Genomic DNA, 23122 nt, shown 5'->3' on the forward strand with positions numbered 1-23122 from the left:
AACCAAACTGGAGGACCAAGTGAATGACCTACAGAGAGCTGGGACCAAAGTAACAAAGGCTACCATCAGTAACACACTACGTCGCCAGGGACTCAAATCATGCATTACCAGACGTAACCCCCTGCTTAAGCCAGTACATGTCAGGGCCCGTCTGAAGTTTGCTAGAGAGCATTTGGATGATCCAGAAGAGGATTGGGAGAATGTCATATTGTCAGATGAAACCAAAGTAAAACTTTTTGGTAAAAACTCAACTCGTCGTGTTTGGAGGAGAAAGAATGCGGAGTTGCATCCAAAGAACACCATAACTACTGTGAAGCATGGGGTGGAAACATCATGCTTTGGGGCTGTTTTTCAGCAAAGGGACCAGGACGACTGATCCGTGTAAAGGAAAGAATGAAAGGGGCCATGTATCGTGCGATTTTGAGTGAAAACCTCCTTCCATCAGCAAGGGCATTGAAGATGAAACATGGCTGGGTCTTTCAGCATGACAATGATCCCAGCATTTCAAGATCCTGGAGTGGCCCAGCCAGTCTCCAGATCTCAACCCCATAGAAAACCTTTGGAGGGAGTTGAAAGTCTGTGTTGCCCAGCAACAGACCCAAAACATCACTGCTCTAGAGGAGATCTGCATGGAGGAATGGGCCAAAATACCAGCGACAGTGTGTGAAAACCTTGTGAAGACTTACAGAAAACGTTTGACCTCTGTCATTGCCAACAAAGGGTATATAACACAGTATTGAGATGAACTTTTGTTATTGACCAAATACTTATTTTCCACCATAATTTACAAATACATTCTTTAAAAATCAGACAATGTGATTTTATGGATTTTTTATTCTCATCATTATGTCTCTCCTAGTTGAGGTATACCTATGAGGAAAATTACAGCCTCTCTCATCTTTTTAAGTGGGAGAACTTGCACAATTGGTGGCTGACTAAATACTTTTTCCCCCCACACATATACCATCTCACCAGACCACATGTATAGTATCTCACCAGACCACGTATATAGTATCTCACCAGACCACGTATATAGTATCTCACCAGACCACGTGTATAGTATCTCACCAGACCACTTGTATAGTATCTCACCAGACCACGTATATAGTATCTCACCAGACCACGTATATAGTATCTAACCAGACCACGTGTATAGTATCTCACCGGACCACGTGTATAGTATCTCACCGGACCACGTGTATAGTATCTCACCAGACCACGTATATAGTATCTCACCAGACCACGTATATAGTATCTCACCAGACCACGTATATAGTATCTCACCAGACCACGTATATAGTATCTCACCAGACCACGTATATAGTATCTCACCAGACCACGTATATAGTATCTCACCAGACCACATGTATAGTATCTCACCAAACCACGTATATAGTATCTCACCAGACCACGTGTATAGTATCTCACCAGACCACGTGTATAGTATCTCACCAGACCACGTATATAGTATCTCACAGACCACGTATATAGTATCTCACAGACCACGTATATAGTATCTCACCAGACCACATGTATTGTATCTCACCAGACCACGTATATTGTATCTCACCAGACCACATGTATAGTATCTCACCAGACCACATGTATAGTATCTCCCCAGACCACGTATATAGTATCTCACCAGACCACATATATTGTATCTCACCAGACCACATGTATAGTATCTCACCAGACCACGTATATAGTATCTCACCAGACCACATGTATTGTATCTCACCAGACCACGTATATAGTATCTCCCCAGACCACATGTATAGTATCTCACCAGACCACATGTATAGTATCTCCCCAGACCACATGTATAGTATCTCACCAGACCACGTATATAGTATCTCACCAGACCACGTATATAGTATCTCACCAGACCACGTATATTGTATCTCACCAGACCACGTATATAGTATCTCCCCAGACCATGTATATTGTATCTCACCAGACCACATGTATAGTATCTCCCCAGACCACGTATATAGTATCTCACCAGACCACGTATATTGTATCTCACCAGACCACATGTATAGTATCTCCCCAGACCACGTATATAGTATCTCCCCAGACCATGTATATAGTATCTCCCCAGACCATGTATATTGTATCTCACCAGACCACATGTATAGTATCTCCCCAGACCACGTATATAGTATCTCACCAGACCACGTATATTGTATCTCACCAGACCACATGTATAGTATCTCCCCAGACCACGTATATAGTATCTCCCCAGACCATGTATATAGTATCTCACCAGACCATGTATATTGTATCTCACCAGACCACATGTATAGTATCTCACCAGACCACATGTATAGTGTCAGTATGTCTGCTATCCAGTTCCCCCAATGCTTCCACACAGTGTCCTCTGCGGGCCCGAGCGCATTTGTAACCACTATAGAGACGCTACTGACCTTATTATGGGAATATGCGTTAAATGGACAATGGACTGAATGGGACTCAACTGACTTATAGAAGAGTTTTCTAGGCCTGCTCTGGGACCACAGCTCATTGGGCAAAAAGGGGGCGAGCACCTATTGTGAATGGCCTGATTCTATATTATCTATATACTGGTGTCCCCTTTCACTGTCCTCCTGTCAGTGATAAAAGGAGACTAAGTGTAAGCTTATTATTAGGCTTAGTAGCCAGAATTAGAACTACAAGATTTCAGTATTGTTTTATAATACAGATCAGTGGTCTCCTAACTGCGGACCCCCAGCTGATGCAAAACTACAACTCCCAGCATGCCCGGACAGCCAACGGCTGTCCGGGCATGCTGGGAGTTATAGTTTTGCAAGAGCTGGAGGTCTGCAGTTTGGAGACCACTGCAGTAATAGGAAAACAGAAACAGCACCACACCTGTCATCAGGTTGTCTGTGGTATTGCAACTCCGTTTCATTGAACTAAGACAAATACATTTCTCACTTCAAATGAAAGTAAAAGTAACACAACAGTTAAAGAGGAATGTCCTGCTCTGATATATGACATAGTGATTGCTGGGAATGCGGGTTCGGTGCAGTGTGTCAGGTTTTTACCTCCTCTCCTATCATCACACTATATAGTCATCTCACAGCCACATGCAGCCTCCGCTCCTGGGACGGGATCAGTGACGTCATTGAAAACTCTAGTCACGTGGACACGCCTTGCCTACGCTGATTGGATGAATGGCACTTAGCCACGTGACATGAGGGCGCTGCCATATTGCTGTAGTGGCGGAGGTTACCGCTTCCGTCGTTTTCTATGCTTACGTATAACGTGCGGTGTATAAATATAGAAGACCCGGTTGCGATAATCCTCTGACAGAGGCATCTGAAACGTTAAAGGGTGTTGCGTAAACATCGTAGCGCCGCGGGCTACGCTGTTTACGTAACTGGCAAGTAATTTAATGGGAGTTACGTAAACATATTAAACATATTAAAAAATAAATAAAATGTAGCAACGCCTTTTTTTTTATCGAGTTTGATATTTTCGTAACTCCTCTAGGCGTTAATGGGAGTTGCGTAAACAGAGTAGCACCTTGGGATACGCTGTTTACGTAACTACCGGGCTGCGACAACGGCGAAGCTACGCTATTTACGCAACTCCCATAAACGTCTACGGGAGCTACAGAAACTGCGTAAGAGAGTGTATTTTGGGAAGCTCGTCACAACATGTTCGAACGGGGCTAAGAGAGGAGCAGGTTGTAGAGATAAGACATTTATGGTATGTCCTGTGAATACGTCATAAATGAAGTAAGAATATATTTATGTACAAGCACACATTATATATATATATATATATATATATATATATATATATATATATATATATATATATAGAAAAATAAATAAACAGTGGCACACCAGGTGTAAGCAAAAAATAAAATGTGATTTATTCCAGAGACGTGTAGGCAACGTTTCAGCTGGCTCACCCAGCCATTTTCAAGCAACAAATGACTCACAGTCATTTGTTGCTTGAAAATGGCTGGGTGAGCCAGCTGAAACGTTGCCTACACGTCTCTGGAATAAATCACATTTTATTTTTTGCTTACACCTGGTGTGCCACTGTTTATTTATTTTTCTGTGTTTGGAGGGGTCCCCAACCTAGACCCGACACAGTAGGCACCCGAGCACTTTTTCTTACCCTGGAGTGCTGCTTTCCTGCTCTATCTATATATATATATATATATATATATATATATATATATATAATTCATAAATGAAGTAAGAATATATGTATGTACAAGCACACATTATATATATATAATTCATAAATGAAGTAAGAATATATGTATGTACAAGCACACATTATATATATATATATATATATATATATATATATATATAATTCATAAATGAAGTAAGAATATATGTATGTACAAGCACACATTATATATATATATATATATATATATATATATATATAATTCATAAATGAAGTAAGAATATATGTATGTACAAGCACACATTATATATATATATATATATATATATATATATATAATTCATAAATGAAGTAAGAATATATGTATGTACAAGCACACATAATAAATATATACAGTATACATATATATATATATATATATATATATATACAGTGTATATATATATATATATATATGTATATATATATATATTTATATATATATATATATATATATATATATATTTATAAAACCAATAAAATGGCTTTCCTTCCTTCTGCCCCGGCGACACTTACGCGCTGCCTGCCTATCGACCTATCAGAACGCGGGTGAGGCACGCACGGTGACGTCACTGGGGCCTGTATCCGGTTGGGGCAGCGGCTTGGAGCATGGAACCTGGCGGAGTATGAGAGCTCCAGCCAGCGGAGGAAGAGTATGAGCTGGTCGGGGAGGGGCCGGGGCAGAAGCCTCAGGGAGACTCAGCTAAGTAGAAGCGGGAGGTAAGAGCCCTCGGGAGCCCGGGGAGGGGGCGGAGCAGCCTTTTGTATCTTTATGGCTGCCGGGGAACTGCAAGGCTCAGAATGCCGGGGCGGCCCGTGACTAGATGGAACTATGTAACTGCCTGTGACTGCCCTCTGCGGCTACAGTACAGAGGGGGCACAGTGCCCGGTTATCAGAGGAGGAGGGGGCACAGTGCCTGGTTATCAGAGGAGGAGGGGGCACAGTGCCCGGTTATCAGAGGAGGAGGGGGCACAGTGCCCGGTTATCAGAGGAGGAGGGGGCATGGTGCGCGGTTATCAGAGGAGGAGGGGGGCACGGTGCCCGGTTATCAGAGGAGGAGGGGGCATGGTGCGCGGTTATCAGAGGAGGAGGGGGGCACGGTGCCCGGTTATCAGAGGAGGAGGGGGGGCACGGTGCCCGGTTATCAGAGGAGGAGGAGGGGGGCACGGTGCCCGGTTATCAGAGGAGGAGGAGGGGGGCACGGTGCCCGTTTATCAGAGGAGGAGGAGGGGGGCACGGTGCCCGGTTATCAGAGGAGGGGGGCATGGTGCGCGGTTATCAGAGGAGGAGGGGGGCACGGTGCCCGGTTATCAGAGGAGGAGGAGGGGGGCACGGTGCCCGGTTATCAGAGGAGGAGGAGGGGGGCACGGTGCCCGGTTATCAGAGGAGGAGGAGGGGGGCACGGTGCCCGGTTATCAGAGGAGGAGGGGGGCACGGTGCCCGGTTATCAGAGGAGGAGGGGGGCACGGTGCCCGGTTATCAGAGGAGGAGGGGGGCACGGTGCCCGGTTATCAGAGGAGGAGGGGGGCACGGTGCCCGGTTATCAGAGGAGGAGGGGGGCACGGTGCCCGGTTATCTTAGGAGGAGGGGGGCACGATGCCCGGTTATCTTAGGAGGAGGGGGGCACGGTGCCCGGTTATCTGAGGAGGAGGGGGGGCACGGTGCCTGGTTATCTGAGGAGGAGGGGGGGGCACGGTGCCCGGTTATCAGAGGAGGAGGAGGGGGGCACGGTGCCCGGTTATCGGAGGAGGAGGAGGAGGGGGGCACGGTGCCCGGTTATCGGAGGAGGAGGAGGGGGGAACGGTGCCCGGTTATCGGAGGAGGGGGGCACGGTGCCCGGTTATCGGAGGAGGGGGGCACGGTGCCCGGTTATCGGAGGAGGAGGAGGGGGCCCGGTTATAGGAGGAGGGGGGCACGGTGCCCGGTTATCGGAGGAGGAGGAGGGGGAACGGTGCCCGGTTATCGGAGGAGGGGGGCACGGTGCCCGGTTATCGGAGGAGGAGGAGGGGGGCACGGTGCCCGGTTATCGGAGGAGGAGGAGGGGGCCCGGTTATCGGAGGAGGAGGAGGGGGGGCACGGTGCCCGGTTATCGGAGGAGGAGGGGGGGCACGGTTATCGGAGGATGAGGGGGGGCACGGTTATCGGAGGAGGAGGGGGGACACGGTGCCCGGTTATCGGAGGGGGGGGTACGGTGCCCGGTTATCGGAGGGGGGGTACGGTGCCCGGAGGAGGAGGGGGGGCACGGTGCCCGGTTATCGGAGGAGGAGGGGGGCACGGTGCCCGGTTATCGGAGGAGGAGGGGCCACGGTTATCGGAGGAGGAGGGGGGCACGGTGACCGGTTATCGGAGGAGGAGCACGGTGCCCGGTTATCGGAGGAGGAGGGGGGGCACGGTGCCCGGTCATCTTAGGAGGAGGAGGGGGGCACGGTGCCCGGTCATCTTAGGAGGAGGAGGGGGGCACGGTGCCCGGTCATCTTAGGAGGAGGGGGGGCACGGTGCCCGGTCATCTTAGGAGGAGGGGGGGCACGGTGCCCGGTCATCTTAGGAGGAGGGGGGGCACGGTGCCCGGTCATCTTAGGAGGAGGGGGGGCACGGTGCCCGGTCATCTTAGGAGGAGGGGGGGCACGGTGCCCGGTCATCTTAGGAGGAGGGGGGCACGGTGCCCGGTCATCTTAGGAGGAGGGGGGCACGGTGCCCCGGTTCATCTTAGGAGGAGGGGGGGCACGGTGCCCGGTCATCTTAGGAGGAGGGGGGCACGGTGCCCGGTCATCTTAGGAGGAGGGGGGGCACGGTGCCCGGTCATCTTAGGAGGAGGGGGGGCACGGTGCCCGGGTCATCTTAGGAGGAGGGGGGGCACGGTGCCCGGTAATCTTAGGAGGAGGAGGGGGCACGGTGCCCGGTTATCAGAGGAGGAGGAGGGGGCACGGTGCCCGGTTATCAGAGGAGGAGGGGGAACGGTGCCAGGTTATCAGAGGAGGAGGGGGAACGGTGCCCGGTTATCAGAGGAGGAGGGGGCACGGTGCCCGGTTATCAGAGGAGAAGGGGCACGGTGCCCGGTTATCAGAGGAGGAAGGGGGCACGGTGCCCGGTTATCAGAGGAGGAAGGGGCACGGTGCCCGGTTATCAGAGGAGGAAGGGGCACGGTGCCCGGTTATCAGAGGAGGAAGGGGCACGGTGCCCGGTTATCAGAGGAGGAAGGGGCACCGGTGCCCGGTTATCAGAGGAGGAGGGGCACGGTGCCCGGTTATCAGAGGAGGAAGGGGCACGTGCCCGGTTATCAGAGGAGGAGGGGGCGCACGGTGCCCGGTTATCAGAGAAGGAGGGGGGGCCACGGTGCCCGGTTATCAGAGGAGGAGGGGGGCACGGTGCCCGGTTATCAGAGGAGGAGGGGGGGCACGGTGCCCGGTTATCAGAGGAGGAGGGGGGCACGGTGCCCGGTTATCAGAGGAGGAGGGGGGGGCACGTGCCCGGTTATCAGAGGAGGAGGGGGGCACGGTGCCCGGTTATCAGAGGAGGAGGGGGGCACGGTGCCGGTTATCAGAGGAGGAGGGGGCCCGGTTATCAGAGGAGGAGGGGGGCACGGTGCCCGGTTATCAGAGGAGGAGGGGGGCACGGTGCCCGGTTATCAGAGGAGGAGGGGGGCACGTTATCTTAGGAGGAGGGGGGCACGGTGCCCGGTTATCTTAGGAGGAGGGGGGGCACGGTGCCCGGTCATCTTAGGAGGAGGAGGGCACGGGTGCCGGTCATCTTAGTAGGAGGAGGAGGGGGGGCACGGTGCCCCGGTCATCTTAGGAGGAGGAGGAGGGGGGGCACGGTGCCCAGGTCATCTTAGGAGGAGGGGAGGAGGGGGGGCACGGTGCCCGGTCATCTTAGGAGGAGGAGGAGGGGGGGGCACGGTGCCCGAGTCATCTTAGGAGGAGGAGGAGGGGGGGCCACGGTGCCCGGTCATCTTAGGAGGAGGAGGGGGGGGGCACGGTGCCCGGTCATCTTAGGAGGAGGAGGAGGGGGGGCACGGTGCCCGGTCATCTTAGGAGGAGGAGGGGGGGCACGGTGCCCGGTCATCTTAGGAGGAGGAGGGGGGGCACGGTGCCCGGTCATCTTAGAGGAGAGGAGGGGGAGGGCACGGTGTCCCGGTCATCTTAGGAGGAGGAGGGGGGGCACGGTGCCCGGTCATCTTAGGAGGAGGAGGGGGGGCCACGGTGCCCGGTCATCTTAGGAGGAGGAGGGGGGGCACGGTGCCCGGTCATCTTAGGAGGAGGAGGGGGGGGCAACGGTGCCCGGTCATCTTAGGAGAGGAGGGGGGGCACGGTGCCCGGTCATCTTAGGAGGAGGAGGGGGGCACGGTGCCCGGTCATCTTAGGAGGAGGAGGGGGGCACGGTGCCCGGTCATCTTAGGAGGAGGAGAGGGGGGCACGGTGCCCGGTCATCTTAGGAGGAGGAGGGGGGCACGGTGCCCGGTCATCTTAGGAGGAGGGTGGGGGGGCACGGTGCCCGGTCATCTTAGGAGGAGGAGGGGGGGCACGGTGCCCGGTCATCTTAGGAGGAGGAGGAGGGGGGGCACGGTGCCCGGTCATCTTAGGAGGAGGAGGGGCACGGTGCCCCGGTCATCTTAGGAGGAGGAGGAGGGGCACGGGCACGGTGCCCCGGTCATCTTAGGGGAGGAGGGGCACGAGCACGGTGCCCCGGTCATCTTAGGAAGAGGAGGAGGGGCACGGGCACGGTGCCCCGGTCATCTTTAGGAGGAGGGGCACGGCACGGTGCCCCGGTCATCTTAGGAGGAGGAGGAGGGGCACGGTGCCCGGTCATCTTAGGAGGAGGAGGAGGGGCACGGGCACGGTGCCCGGTCATCTTAGGAGGAGGAGGAGGGGCACGGGCACGGTGCCCGGTCATCTTAGGAGGAGGAGGGGCACGGTGCCCGGTCATCTTAGGAGGAGGAGGAGGGGCACGGTGCCCGGTCATCTTAGGAGGAGGAGGAGGGGCAACGGTGCCCCGGTCATCTTAGGAGGAGGAGGGGGAGGGGGGCAACGGTGCCCCGGTCATCTTAGGAGGAGGAGGAGGGGGGGGACGGTGCCCGGTCATCTTAGGAGGAGGTGGAGGGAGGGGGCACGGTGCCCGCGTGTCATCTTAGGAGGAGGAGGAGGGGGGGCACGGTGCCCCGGTCATCTTAGGAGGAGGAGGAGGGGGGGCACGGTGCCCGGTTCATCTTAGGAGGAGGAGGAGGAGGGGGGGCCACGGTGCCCGGGCATCTTAGGAGGAGGGGGGGCACGGTGCCCGGTCATCTTAGGAGGAGGAGGAGGGGGGGGGCACGGTGCCCCGGTTATCGGAGGAGGGGGGGGCACGGTGCCCGGTTATCGGAGGAGGGGGGGGGCACGGTGCCCGGTTATCGGAGGAGGGGGGGGGGGGGGCACGGTGCCCGGTTATCGGAGGAGGGGGGGGGGCACGGTGCCCGGTTATCGGAGGGGGGGGGGGCACGGTGCCCGGTTATCGGAGGAGGGGGGGGGGCACGGTGCCCGGTTATCGGAGGAGGGGGGGGCACGGTGCCCGGTTATCGGAGGAGGAGGAGGGGGCACGGTGCCCGGTTATCGGAGGAGGGGGCACGGTGCCCGGTTATCGGAGGAGGGGGCACGGTGCCCGGTTATCGGAGGAGGGGGCACGGTGCCCGGTTATCGGAGGAGGAGGGGCACGGTGCCCGGTTATCGGAGGAGGGGGCACGGTGCCCGGTTATCGGAGGAGGAGGAGGGGGGCACGGTGCCCGGTTATCGGAGGAGGAGGAGGGGGGGCACGGTGCCCGGTTATCGGAGGAGGGGGGCACGGTGCCCGGTTATCAGAGGAGGAGGGGGCACGGTGCCCAGTTATCCTAGACTCCCCGGGGCAGGGGGATGGTGTTTGGGTGTTTTTCCCCTGCGGTATTTGATGTCTCATTGTGAATTTTTCCCACTATTTATATATCTGATTTTTTTTCCTTTTTTCAGCCTGGACTAAGCAGAAGTGTCTTACTGGACAGCGGGCGCACTTGTCCCCTCCACTTATTTCCTGTGGGACACAACCTTTCCCCTTCTTTGTCAGACTGCGGATCCCGGGAGAGCCGGAGCACAGAGTCCCGATGTTGCCTGATAGCAGGTCAGAAATGATATCTTAAAATTCTAGTAAAATGTATTAGTCTGATCAATACATATATCAGTCATGGCGCCATTACGAATGTATGAAGCCTCATGACCGACTGCTATTGCATTAAAATGTCAGACACCAGCATACTTACCTCCCCCGCTCCCCTGGCGCTGCAGCTGTCAGATGTTTGTCCTCTTGATGACTTCCTGCTCCCCTGGCGCTGCAGCTGTCAGATGTTTGTCCTCTTGATGACTTCCTGCTCCCCTGGCGCTGCAGCTGTCAGATGTTTGTCCTCTTGATGACTTCCTGCTCCCCTGGCGCTGCAGCTGTCAGATGTTTGTCCTCTTGATGACTTCCTGCTCCCGGTCAGTCTATAGCTGAGCGGGTGGTCACTGGCAGAGCAGGAGCGCAGACAGACAAATCTGATGACAGCAGTGTTGGGGGAGCAGGGGAGGGAAGTATGTGCTCTTGGTTTTAAATCAGGGGAAGGAACACGCTTAAACCTCTACATTTTCCTGAGAACATTTTTTTTTTTTAGGAATTTCATTTTTTTTTTTACTTTTTTTTTTTTTTTTTTTTTTTAATGCATGAGGGTATGGCACGATGTCTGTAGGGTCCCTACCTACCATATGTTATTTAACGGAGTACTTCAGCCTTAGACAACTAATCGCCTATCCACAGGATAGGAAATAAGGAGGCGATTTACAAGACCTGTCCAGAGGAAAAGTTGCTGAGTTGTCCATGGCAACCAATCAGATCGCTTCTTTCATTTATTTTTTTTTTTTTTTTAAAGGGCTCTGAAAAATGAAAGAAGCGATCTGATTGGTTGCTATGGGAAACTCCACAATCTTTCCTCTGGACAGGTTTTGATAAATCTCCCCTAAGTGTCTGGGGGTGCTGCGGCCCACACGCCCCCTCCATGAATCTCTATGGGAGAGGTGGAGATGCAGCGTTCGTGCCCCCCCCCCTGCCTCTCCCATAGAGCTGAATGGAGAGTGGGTCTTAGTGAGGTCGACAACACAACCATTAGCCGCAGCAGTTCCGGGTCCCCGTATGGGAGATCCCCACTTTCACCTTGGCCCATGTCTAGTATTGCAGTACTGAAAGAGATCTTGTGTTTGATGTATCAGAAAGTGCTTTTGATTAAAGTTCCCCTTTAAGCTCCTTTAATCCTATTGTATGATGATGACTCAGGAGTTTATCTTGTTACCTTTCTCTTGGGGAAACTCCTGAGTCTCTGTTCTAGTCCTGCACAGTCACTGCTGCACTGCTATATATATATATATATATATATATATATATATATATATATATATATATATATATCTATATCTCTCTCTCTCTCTCTCTCTCTCTCTCTCTCTCTCTCTCTCTATATATATATATATATATATATATATATATATATATATATATATATAGGTCTCTCTATAGGTCTTTCTCTCTCTATAGGTCTCTCTCTATAGGTCTCTCTCTCTCTATAGGTCTCTCTCTCTCTATAGGTCTCTCTCTCTCTCTATAGGTCTCTCTCTCTCTCTCTCTATAGGTCTCTCTCTCTATAGGTCTCTCTCTCTCTCTCTATAGGTCTCTCTCTCTATAGGTCTCTCTCTATAGGTCTCTCTCTCTCTCTCTCTCTCTCTCTATAGGTCTCTCTCTCTCTATAGGTCTCTCTCTCTCTCTATAGGTCTCTCTCTCTCTCTATAGGTCTCTCTCTCTCTCTCTATAGGTCTCTCTCTCTCTATAGGTCTCTCTCTCTCTCTCTATAGGTCTCTCTCTCTCTCTATAGGTCTCTCTCTCTCTCTCTATAGGTCTCTCTCTCTCTCTCTATAGGTCTCTCTCTCTCTCTCTATAGGTCTCTCTCTCTCTCTCTCTCTATAGGTCTCTCTCTCTCTCTCTCTCTCTATAGGTCTCTCTCTCTCTCTCTATAGGTCTCTCTCTATAGGTCTCTCTCTATAGGTCTCTCTCTCTCTATAGGTCTCTCTCTCTCTATAGGTCTCTCTCTCTCTATAGGTCTCTCTCTCTATAGGTCTCTCTCTATATAGGTCTCTCTCTCTATATAGGTCTCTCTCTCTCTATAGGTCTCTCTCTCTCTATAGGTCTCTCTCTCTCTCTATAGGTCTCTCTCTCTCTCTCTATAGGTCTCTCTCTCTCTCTCTCTCTATAGGTCTCTCTCTCTATAGGTCTCTCTCTCTCTCTATAGGTCTCTCTCTATAGGTCTCTCTCTCTCTCTATAGGTCTCTCTCTATAGGTCTCTCTCTCTCTCTAGGTCTCTCTCTCTCTCTCTAGGTCTCTCTCTCTCTCTAGGTCTCTCTCTCTCTCTATAGGTCTCTCTCTCTATAGGTCTCTCTCTATATAGGTCTCTCTCTCTATAGGTCTCTCTCTCTATAGGTCTCTCTCTCTATAGGTCTCTCGGTCTCTCTCTCTATAGGTCTCTCGGTCTCTCTCTCTATAGGTCTCTCTCTCTCTCTCTCTCTATAGGTCTCTCTCTCTCTATAGGTCTCTCTCTCTCTCTCTCTCTATAGGTCTCTCGGTCTCTCTCTCTATAGGTCTCTCTCTCTCTCTCTCTATAGGTCTCTCTCTCTCTATAGGTCTCTCTCTCTCTCTCTCTCTCTATAGGTCTCTCTCTCTATCTATCTGTGGGTCTCTCTCTATCTCTCTTCTCTCTATCTGTGGGTCTCTATCTGTGTGTGTGTCTCTCTCTCTCTCTATCTATCTATCTCTATCTGTGTCTCTCCCTATCTATGGGTCTCTCTCTATCTGTGTCTCTCTCTATCTATCTATCTGTGTGTGTCTCTATCTATGTGTCTCTCCATCTCTCCATCTATCTATCTCTCTAAATCTTGACAACATTTCCCAGTCAGCTCATACTAAATAGTGAGTAATACACTGACCCCCAGGGATTGGCATACTATTGAGCTGTGTTTTTCCCAAATCTCCACACACTGTAAACTGCTTCCAAAACTCTCTCTCCTCCCCTCAATGTGAAAAAATGAATGATGCTCATCGGATCAAGGTTTGGTGTCTGGTGAGAAGATGAGAGAAGGTGTTGCTCATTTTCAAGCTTCATCTATAGCAGTGGTCTCAAACTGTGGCCCTCCAGATGTTGCAAAACTTCAACTTCTCATGCTGGGAGTTGAAGTTTTGCAACATCTGGAGGGCCACAGTTTTAGACCACTAATCTAAACCCTCATATAGAAACGTACAGGCCTAAAGCCTGAGGCTGCACTGGTTCAGTGTTATGTAAACCGTGTGGATCTAGGTCACCATCAGTATCAGATCTCTCTATATAGCTCCTGTATATAGCTGGAATATTCCCTCTTATCAATCTATAATTCTATGTTTGTAGGAAGAGACGGCGAAACAATGATGTCTCCCAGCTGCCACAGTCTAAACGGAGCAATAGGAACCCCACATTCCAGGACTGGGAGGCTGAGGCAGAGGTAAGTGTCCTGCACCCTGTACCGGATACTTATTTACCTTTTGCTTCATTAGACAATGAATCCTTATCCTTGTAATTCCAGATACAGTAGAATCTCCCAATAGCGGACATTCACTGGAATAAAAGTGTCCACTATTGGGAGATGTCCCCCTATTGGGAAAAAGGCTCAAAATTCTTCCTAAATGATCGAATACTATACTGTACTCACTCCAGAGTGTAATTACCTATAAAACAAAATAAAAAGCTATTACAGTAGAATCTCCCAGTGTCGTTTAATCTCCCCTTATCACCCTCTGCATCACTTCATTCCCCCTCTTATACCCTGGGCCATTTTATTCCCCCATGCATTATGCCACTGTACCCCCCCCCCCCCCCGACGGCGACCCTGTATGCAAGGTAAAACCGCCACATAAGCCTTGCTGTCCCCTATTTGGGAGTGTTTTTTCCCCTATTGTGGGTGTGCCTGCGTCCGCTATTGGGGAGTGTCCCCTACTTGGAGGGTGCAAATACACTGCTCAAAAAAATAAAGGGAACACTTAAACACCACAATGTAATTCCAAGTCAATGACACTTCTGTGAGATCACACTGTCCACTCAGGAAGAACACTGATTGATAATCAATTTCACATGCTGTTGTGCAAATGGAACAGGCAACAGGTGGGGATTATAGTCAATTAGCAAGACACCCCCAATAAAGGAGCGGTTCTGCCAGTGGTGACCACAGACCACTTCTCAGTTCCTATGCTTCCTGGCTGATGTTCTGGTCACTTTTGAATGCTGGCGATGTTTTCACTCTAGTGGTAGCATGAGACGGGGTCTACAACCCACACAAGTGGCTCAGGTAGTGCAACTCATCCAGGATGGCACATCAATGCGAGCTGTGGCAAGAAGGTTTGCTGTGTCTGTCAGCGTAGTGTGGAGGCGCTACCAGGAGATGTGGAGGAGGCTGTATAAGGGCAATAACCCAGCAGCCGGACCACTACCTCCGCCTTTGTGCAAGGAGGAGCAGAAGGAGCACTGCCAGAGCCCTGCAAAATGACCTCCAGCAGGCCACAAATGTGTCCACTAAAACAGTCAGAAATAGACTCCATGCGGGTGGTATGAGGGCCTGACATCCACAGGTGGGGGTTGTGCTTACAGCCCAACACCGTGCAGGATGTTTGGCATTTGCCAGAGAACACCAAGATTGGCAAATTCACCACTGGTGCCCTGTGCTCTTCACAAATGAAAGCAGGTTCACACTGAGCACATGTGACAGACGTGACAGAGTCTGGAGACGCTGCCTGCAACATCCTCCATCATGACCGGTTTGGCGGTGGGTCAGTAATAGTGTGGGGTGGCATTTCTTTGGGGGGACGCACAGCCATCCATGTGCTTGCCAGAGGTAGCCTGACTGCCATTAGGTACCGAGATGAGATCCTCAGACCCCTTGTGAGACCATATTCTGGTGCGGTTGGCCCTGGGTTCCTCCTAATGCAAGACAATGCTAGACCTCATGTGGCTGGAGTGTGTCAGCAGTTCCTGCAAGAGGAAGGCGTTGATGCTATGGACTGGCCGCCTGTTCCCCAGACCTGAATCCGTTTGAGCACATCTGGGACATCATGTGTCGCTCCATCCACCACAGACTGTCCAGGAGTTGGCGGATGCTTTAGTCCAGGTCTGGGAGGACATCCCTCAGGAGACCATCTGCCACCTCATCAGGAGCATGCCCGGTCATTGTAGGGAGGTCATATGGGCACGTGGAGGCCACACACACTATTGAGCCTCATTTTGACTTGTATTAAGGACATTACATAACGTTGGATCAGCCTGTAGTGGGGTTTTCCCCTGTGATTTTGAGTGTGACTCCATATCCAGACCTCCATGGGTTGATAAATTTGATTTCCATTGATAATTTTTGTGTGATTTTGTTGTCTGGACATTCAACTATGTAAAGATGAAAGTATTTCACACGATTAGTTCATTCATTCAGATCTAGGATGTGTTATCTTAGTGTTCCCTTTATTTTTTTGAGCAGTGTACATTGTCTTATGGGACTTTACCAGGGAATTAAAAACTGTCCGCTATTGGGAGGTGTCCACTAAGGGAGATTTTACTGTATGTATTTTTTTGGCCATTACTGACCCGTTATGGCTTAGTTCCTGCTGTAGTAATTGGATTTTTTTGTATAGTCATGCGCTGTCTGTTTTGGCCTCAGTGACTGACTAGAGTTGCTAGTTAGACAGACAGTCTGGGAGTGGGAACATCTTGCAGGACCCCACTTGTCTCATCCGACCCTAAGATAAGTTACCAGGGAAGGAGCACTTTTTCTAGGTGCCCTGAATTTTAAAAGACTCCTGATTGGACACTAGAGCTGCCAATCATAGCTGAGAAAAGAGGCTGGGGACACTCTACAAGGAGGTCTGTGTGCCTAAGGAAAAGGGCTTTCCTCCTGGACACTTGCCATGGTAGCTGCTGGTATTTAAAGTAATATTCCCATCTCTTGTATATCCTCAGGACCCACACCTATCTCTACAGCAGTGTTTTCCAAACAGTGTGTCTTCAGCTGTTGCAAAACTACAACTCCCAGCATTCCCAGACAGCCTTTGGCTGTCTGGAAATGCTGGGAGCTGTAGTTTTGCAACAGCTGAAGACACACTGTTTGGAAAACGCTGCTGTAGAATACAGTGATCCCTCAACTTGCAATGGCCGTCAACATACAATGATCTTTTCTGGACCATTGTAACTTGAAACCAGACTCAACATACCATGTACAGACAGTCCAGATCTAAGAAACATGTCAATGGCCGGAAGAACCGACCAATCATAATAGGCATTTACTGGTGAAACCTTGTATTACTGAAGTGCATGCACTGACTGGTGTCTGGTAGCGCCCCCCTACAGTACAGGGAGGTATTACATGTTCTGTTCGGGAGATTGAGGGGGGGCCCCAGCGCCCCAGGGGGGGCTCTGTACGGGAGATTGAGGGGGGGGCCCCAGCGCTCAGACCCCCCGCAATCTGAAACTTATCCCCTATCCTTAGGATAGGGGATACGTTTTTCGGGACTGGACTACTCCTTTAACCCCTTCCCGCAGAATGTCATATATAAACGCCGGGTTGTGCAGTGCGTTCGCGCATCCCGGCGTTTATAAATGACATTCAGTTAACCCGGCGATGCGCAGCATCGCACGGGTTAACTGGCAGAAGTCCCGCTGTTTTCCAGCAGGGGACAACTTCTGCTTCACCCCCAGGACCATCCATTGATGGTCCTGGTCAGCGATCACTGTGATTGGTCCCTGTGGACCAATCACAGTGATCTGGGGTGAAAGTTCAGATCCCCCGCACTGCCCGCCCCTGGAAGTCGGGCAGAACGGGGGACGAAGGCTGCAGGGGCTCGCGGGGACCTGCGGCATTCGGGGGGGAACACGTGGGGACCGGCGGACTTACCTGATCCAGCGGCGGGACCGAGGAGCAGCGCGGGACCGGCCACGTGGACGAGCAGCGACGGGTAAGTATGTGGTCCTCAGAGGCAGCAGTGAAGATCTTCACTGCTGCTTCTAGGAGTCTGAAAACTACAACTCCCAGCATGCCTAGACAGCCTTTGGCTGTCTGGGCATGCTGGGAGTTGTAGTTTTGCAACAACTGGAGACACACTGGTTGGGAAACATTGTTTCTAACTCAGTGTTTCCTAACCTGTGTGCCTCCAGCTGTTGCAAAACTATAACTCCCAGCATGCACTAACAGACCATGCATGCTGGGAGTTGTAGTTTTGCAACATCTGGAGGGCCCCAGTTTGGAGACCATTGTATAATGGTCTCCAATCTGTGCTCTTCCAGCTGTTGCAAAACTACAACTCCCAGTATGCACTGACTGTCCAGGCATGCTGGGAGTTTTAGTTCAGCAACATCTGGCCCTTCAGATGTTGCCGAACTACAACTCCCAGCATGACCTTCAGCTGTCTGGGCATGCTGGGAGTTGTAGTTTTGCAACAACTGGAGACACACTGGTTGGGAAACATTGTCTGTTTCTAACTCCGTGTTTCCTAACCTGTGTGCCTCCAGCTGTTGCAAAACTATAACTCCAAGCATGCACTAACAGACCATGCATGCTGGGAGTTGTGGTTTTGCAACACTGGTGCCAAAAAGCCAAATATGACTCCTTCTCTTCTGAGCATTGTAGTTCGCCCATAGTGCACTTCAGGTCCACTTATGGGGTACCTTCATACTCAGAAGAGAAGGGGTTACAAATATTGGGGAGTATTTCCTGCTATTAACCCTTGCAAAAATGTGAAATTTGGGGGGAAACACACATTTTAGTGGAAATTTTATTTTATTTTTTTACATATGCAAAAGTCGTGAAACACCTGTGGGGTTATAAGGCTCACTTTATTCCTTGTTACATTTCTCAAGGGGTCTAGTTTCCAAAATGGTATGCCATGTGTTTTTTTTTTTTGCTGTTCTGGCACCATAGGGGCTTCCTAAATGCGACATGCCCCCCGAGCAAAATTTGCTCTCAAAAAGCCAAATATGACTCCTTCTCTTCTGAGCATTGTAGTTCGCCCATAGTGCACTTCAGGTCAACTTATGGGGTACCTCCATACTCAGAAGAGAAGGGGTTACAAATATTGGGGAGTATTTCCTGCTATTAACCCTTGGAAAAATGTGAAATTTGGGGGGAAACACACATTTTAGTGAAAAAAAATAATTTTTTTTTACATATGCCAAAGTCGTGAAACACCTGTGGGGTATTAAGGCTCACTTAATTCCTTGTTATGTTCCTCAAGGGGTCTAGTTTCCAAAATGGTATGCCATGTGAGGGGTTTTTGCTGTTCTGGCACCATAGGGGCTTCCTAAATGCAACATGCCCCCCAAAAACCATTTCAGAAAAACGTACTCTCCAAAATCCCCTTGTCGCTCTTTCCCTTCTGAGCCCTCTACTGCTCCCGCCGAACACTTTACATAGACATATGAGGTATGTGCTTACTCGAGAGAAATTGGGCTACAAATATAAGTATACATTTTCTCCTTTTACCCCTTGTAAAAATTCAAAAATTGGGTCTACAAGAACATGCGAGTGTAAAAAATGAAGGTTGTGAATTTTCTCCTTCACTTTGCTTCTATTCCTGTGAAACACCTAAAGGGTTAAAATGATGACTGAATGTCATTTTGAATACTTTGGGGGGTGCAGTTTTTATAATGGGGTCTTTTGTGGGGTATTTCTAATATGAAGACCCTTCAAATCCACTTCAAACCTGAACTGGTCCCTGAAAAATAGTGAGTTTGAAAATTTTGTGAAAAATTGGAAAATTGCTGCTGAACTTTGAAGCCCTCTGGTGTCTTCCAAAAGTAAAAACTCGTCACTTTTATGATGCAAACATAAAGTAGACATATTGTATATGTGAATAAAATTTTTTTTAATTTGTAATATACATTTTCCTTACAAGCAGAGAGCTTCAAAGTTAGAAAAATGGAAAATTTTCAAATTTTTCATCAAATTTACGGATTTTTCACCAAGAAAGGATGCAAGTATCAACAAAAATTTACCACTATGTTAAAGTAGAATATGTCACGAAAAAACTATCTCGGAATCAGAATGATAACTAAAAGCATTCCAGAGTTATTAATGTTTAAAGTGACAGTGGTCAGATGTGCAAAAAACGCTCTGGTCCTTAAGGCCAAAATGGGCTTGGTCCTGAAGGGGTTAATATTGTAACTTGAAGGACCACTGTAATGGCCCCTCGGGAGCTGTGCTGTTTTTGTGATTACTATGTGGTGCTATGCTGCTAACACATACAATGTTTATAAAACTGTTCAAAATGTTGTCTTTTTTTTTTTTTTAGTCTTCAGGGAGCGACAGCACTAACAGTTTTGTAAGCCTGGATCGCAGCAGCGGGTCAGAGAATCCACAGACAGTATCGGGCTCAGGCCCCGCCACACCGCAGCCAGTCTCCATCCCAGAGCAGTCGGCGCTAAATCAGGGACCCTATGTTCACATCAACCAAATCTTAAAAGAAGCGCACTTCTCCAGTCTACAGCAGCGGGGCTGCCCCTCCTCCTCCTCCTGACCTGTCGGCCATGGAATCCCTGCTCATCAAACAGACCACACGTCTTATGCCAATAATACAGCCCTTAGGTTGTTTCCATAGCAACCCCACAAGCAGTCTCCTGGCGGCTTTATTCTGTCATTTCACATCCATTACCCAAGGTAACAGAATGTTACCCGACGCTCAGTTCTGCCCCCCTCTGGCTGCACAGACTACATTTTTGGTTTTTAGCTCTTTTTTTTTTTTGGCCAGGGAAATCTTTCAGTGGTCTGAGTGGCCGCCATCTTGCTGTGTGCATTTAGTTGTGTAAATTTAATATTGTATATTTTTTTCTTTTCCTTTCTGACGGGTGACCTGGATTAGCACTTTTTTTGGGGGGGTCTGTATATATACTAGCTTGGTTCAGCCTCCACTTACAGATAGCAAAAGCAATGGACAAAGGGCTTTATTGTCTTGGACCAGAGCTTCCATAGCTAGCGCTTCTCTTACAGCCATGCTTGGCATAAGGGTCACCATGCTTATTCCTCAGTACACCATGGAGCCTATTTAATGCTATGTAACCTATGGCGCTTACACCTCATGTCAATCACTGTCAGGATGTGATGGCGACCTGAACCAACATTGCACCCCAGCTTTGCTAAGAGACCGAAAATGTGTTGGTTGTCCCATTAAAAATACTATTGCCTCACGTTATGTAGCTGTATTACCATAAACCATTATTCCAGATTTCTAGATACATTAAGCCCTGTGCACGTTACGTGCTGCCATATGGCGCCTCCTCGGTTTGGATCAAATGACTGGTACAATGCTGATCTTACCCTGTAAGGCTGCATTCACACCACGTTTTTGCATTACAGTTCCCGTATACATTTTCAATGTGAAAACCGTACGGAACCATATTGAAAACCGTATGCATTGACTCTCCATTGAAAACCGTATGCCAAACGATGCATCTGTTTTGCGTCCATTTTTTATTTTTATTTTTTCTTCCCCCGTACCCAAAACCGTTGCCTACCACGGTTTTTGGTCCTGGTGAAAAACCGTGTTAAACCGTATACGTTTCTTTTTAAACATGGGAGTTAGAGATGAGCGAACTTACAGTAAATTTGATTTGTCTCCAACTTCTCGGCTCGGCAGTTGATGACTTTTCCTGCATAAATTAGTTCAGCTTTCAGGTGCTCCGGTGGGCTGGAAAAAGTGGATACAGTGCTAGGAGACTCTTTCCTAGGACTGTATCCAGCTTTTCCAGACCACGGGAGCACCTGAAAGCGGAACTAATTTATGCAGGCTAAAGTCAGCAACCGCCGAGCCGAGAAGTTTGTGACGAATCAAATTTACTGTAAGTTCGCTCATCTCTAATGGGAACCATATGTGCGTACGGTTCCATTCGGTTTGCACCATACAGTTTTTGACTTTGCACAATTATTTTTTTTTTCTTTGAATTTCAATCAAACAAGTGAAACTTTATTCATAAAGTGAAGAGTGAAAAGTTAAAGTATACTTTTTTTTTTCTTAAAAAACGGATGTAACCGGACATAATTTTTTAAACCGTATATGGGTTACAATTTGTACACACATTTTGATACAGTTTAGTCAGGTTTTTAGGAATCCGTTTTTTTTATTTTTGATGCGGGAACTGTATTGCAAAAATGTGGTGTGAACGCAGCCTAATGTGTTAAGAATTGTCCACTCATTAGATCGGACATCAGCTTATTTTTATTAAATAAGCCTCATGGTGTTAGTTTGCATTCTCCGCAGCACACTCCTCTTCTTTGGTGCTACATTGGTACAAAGCCATCGAAGGGTCTTTTCACCCTGAGCTTTGCAGTATGCGTCGGGACTTTTTTTTTTTTTATGTGTCCGCTGACACATACCATAGTATAGACATACAGAGGCATTCGTCTCTTATAGGTTTACAGAGGAGAGGAGAAAAAAACGTCTCTATGGCAGTATTTCCCAACCAGGGTGCCTCCAGCTGTTGCAAAACTACAACTCCCAGCATGCCCGGACAGCCGAAGGCTGTCGGGGCATGCTGGGAGTTGTAGTTATGCAACAGCTGGAGGCACCCTGGATGGGAAACACTGCTGTAAGGAATCCGCAAAAATCTATACTAATGTATACCCGCCCGACATGCTTTTGGCCTTTTTTGGGTAAATTGGGACCTATGGATGCATTCTTGGTGCCTACAGCAAACGCAGTTAGAAGAAAGCTGAGCACCTCCGTTTGTGCTGATACAGCTTTGGTTTGGAAGGGTTAAAAAAAAATTTATATAGTTTTTGGAAGTGAAGGGATTGTACATATCATCTATATCGGTGTTTCCCATCCAGGGGTTGCAAAACTACAACTCCCAGCATGCCTGGAGAGCCAGAGAGGTCACTTATAGTTGTCTGATGGTGCCAATATTGGAGAATGGTTTATGACGATCCTCCATTCCAGTGCTTCCCAACCAGGGTGGCACCAGCTGTTGCGAAACTACAACTCCCAGCATGCCCGGACAGCCTTTGGCTGTCCGGGCATGCTGGGAGTTGTAGTTTCGCAACAGCTGGAGGCACACCGGTTGGGAAACACTGATCTATATAGTCCTAGGTCATGTCTATGGGTCTGAAGGTGACTTGGTACGGCAGGCAGCCACCACCCCTCTGGATCTACTCCTCCCATTGTAATAATCAGTATGGCTTATATATATTCAGGCAGGTATGTGGAGCAGAGGAAAAACGGACATTAATACCACGTGTAGTTTAAGCCGTCGGCCCCCTTCATGCACAATTATTTTTTTTTCCCCCCCTTTGCAAAAAAGAAATGAGCTTTTTATTGCATTATTATTAAAAGCATTTTTTGTGGCAGTTTGCCATTTAATGCAGCTTCATAGTTATAGAAATGTGTGGTGGTCCAAGCTCCCTGACCCCTTTTATAAATAGGCATAGACACAGGATGGAGCAGTGTTTCCCCCAACCTGGTGGCTGTCCGGGCATGCTGGGAGCTGTAGTTTTGCAACAGCTGGAGGCACCCTGGTTTGGGAAACATTGGGATGGAGGATTGTCATAAACCATTCTCCCATATTGGCACCCTCGGACAACTGTACTCCCGTGGAAAACTTTTTTTTTTTTTAATCGGTGCCAGAAAGTTAAACAGATTTGTAAATTACTTCTATTAAAAAAATCTTAATCCTTCCAGTACTTATTAGCTGCTGAATACTACGGAGGAAATTTTCTTTTTGGAACACAGAGCTCTCTGCTGACATCATGACCACAGTGCTCTCTGCTGACATCTCTGTCCATTTTAGGAACTGTCCAGAGTTGGAGAAAATCCCCATAGCAAACATATGCTGCACTGGACAATTCTTAAAATGGACAGAGA

General features: G+C 49.3%; 1 protein-coding gene across 1 annotated transcript; it reads left to right on the top strand.

Moving 5' to 3' along the window:
* The first annotated feature begins 4754 nt into the window (after positions 1–4754).
* Positions 4755–20932, top strand: FAM104A (family with sequence similarity 104 member A). The gene is made up of 4 exons (XM_056550675.1): positions 4755–4847; positions 10168–10315; positions 13650–13743; positions 19562–20932. The coding sequence occupies exons 2-4, from the start codon at positions 10299–10301 to the stop codon at positions 19784–19786; spliced, it is 336 nt and encodes a 111-aa protein (XP_056406650.1). The 5' UTR covers positions 4755–4847; positions 10168–10298; the 3' UTR covers positions 19787–20932.
* Positions 20933–23122: the final 2190 nt, after the last annotated feature.

The sequence above is a fragment of the Hyla sarda genome, chromosome 13 (genome assembly GCF_029499605.1).
Source record: "Hyla sarda isolate aHylSar1 chromosome 13, aHylSar1.hap1, whole genome shotgun sequence".
Classification (NCBI taxonomy): Eukaryota; Metazoa; Chordata; class Amphibia; order Anura; family Hylidae; genus Hyla; species Hyla sarda.

Excerpts from the sequence above, each read along its gene's own strand:
- FAM104A (XM_056550675.1), top strand. Across the intron at positions 13,744-19,561 it reads ACTGGGAGGCTGAGGCAGAG|TCTTCAGGGAGCGACAGCAC; the intron begins GTAAGTGTCCTG and ends TTTTTTTTTTAG.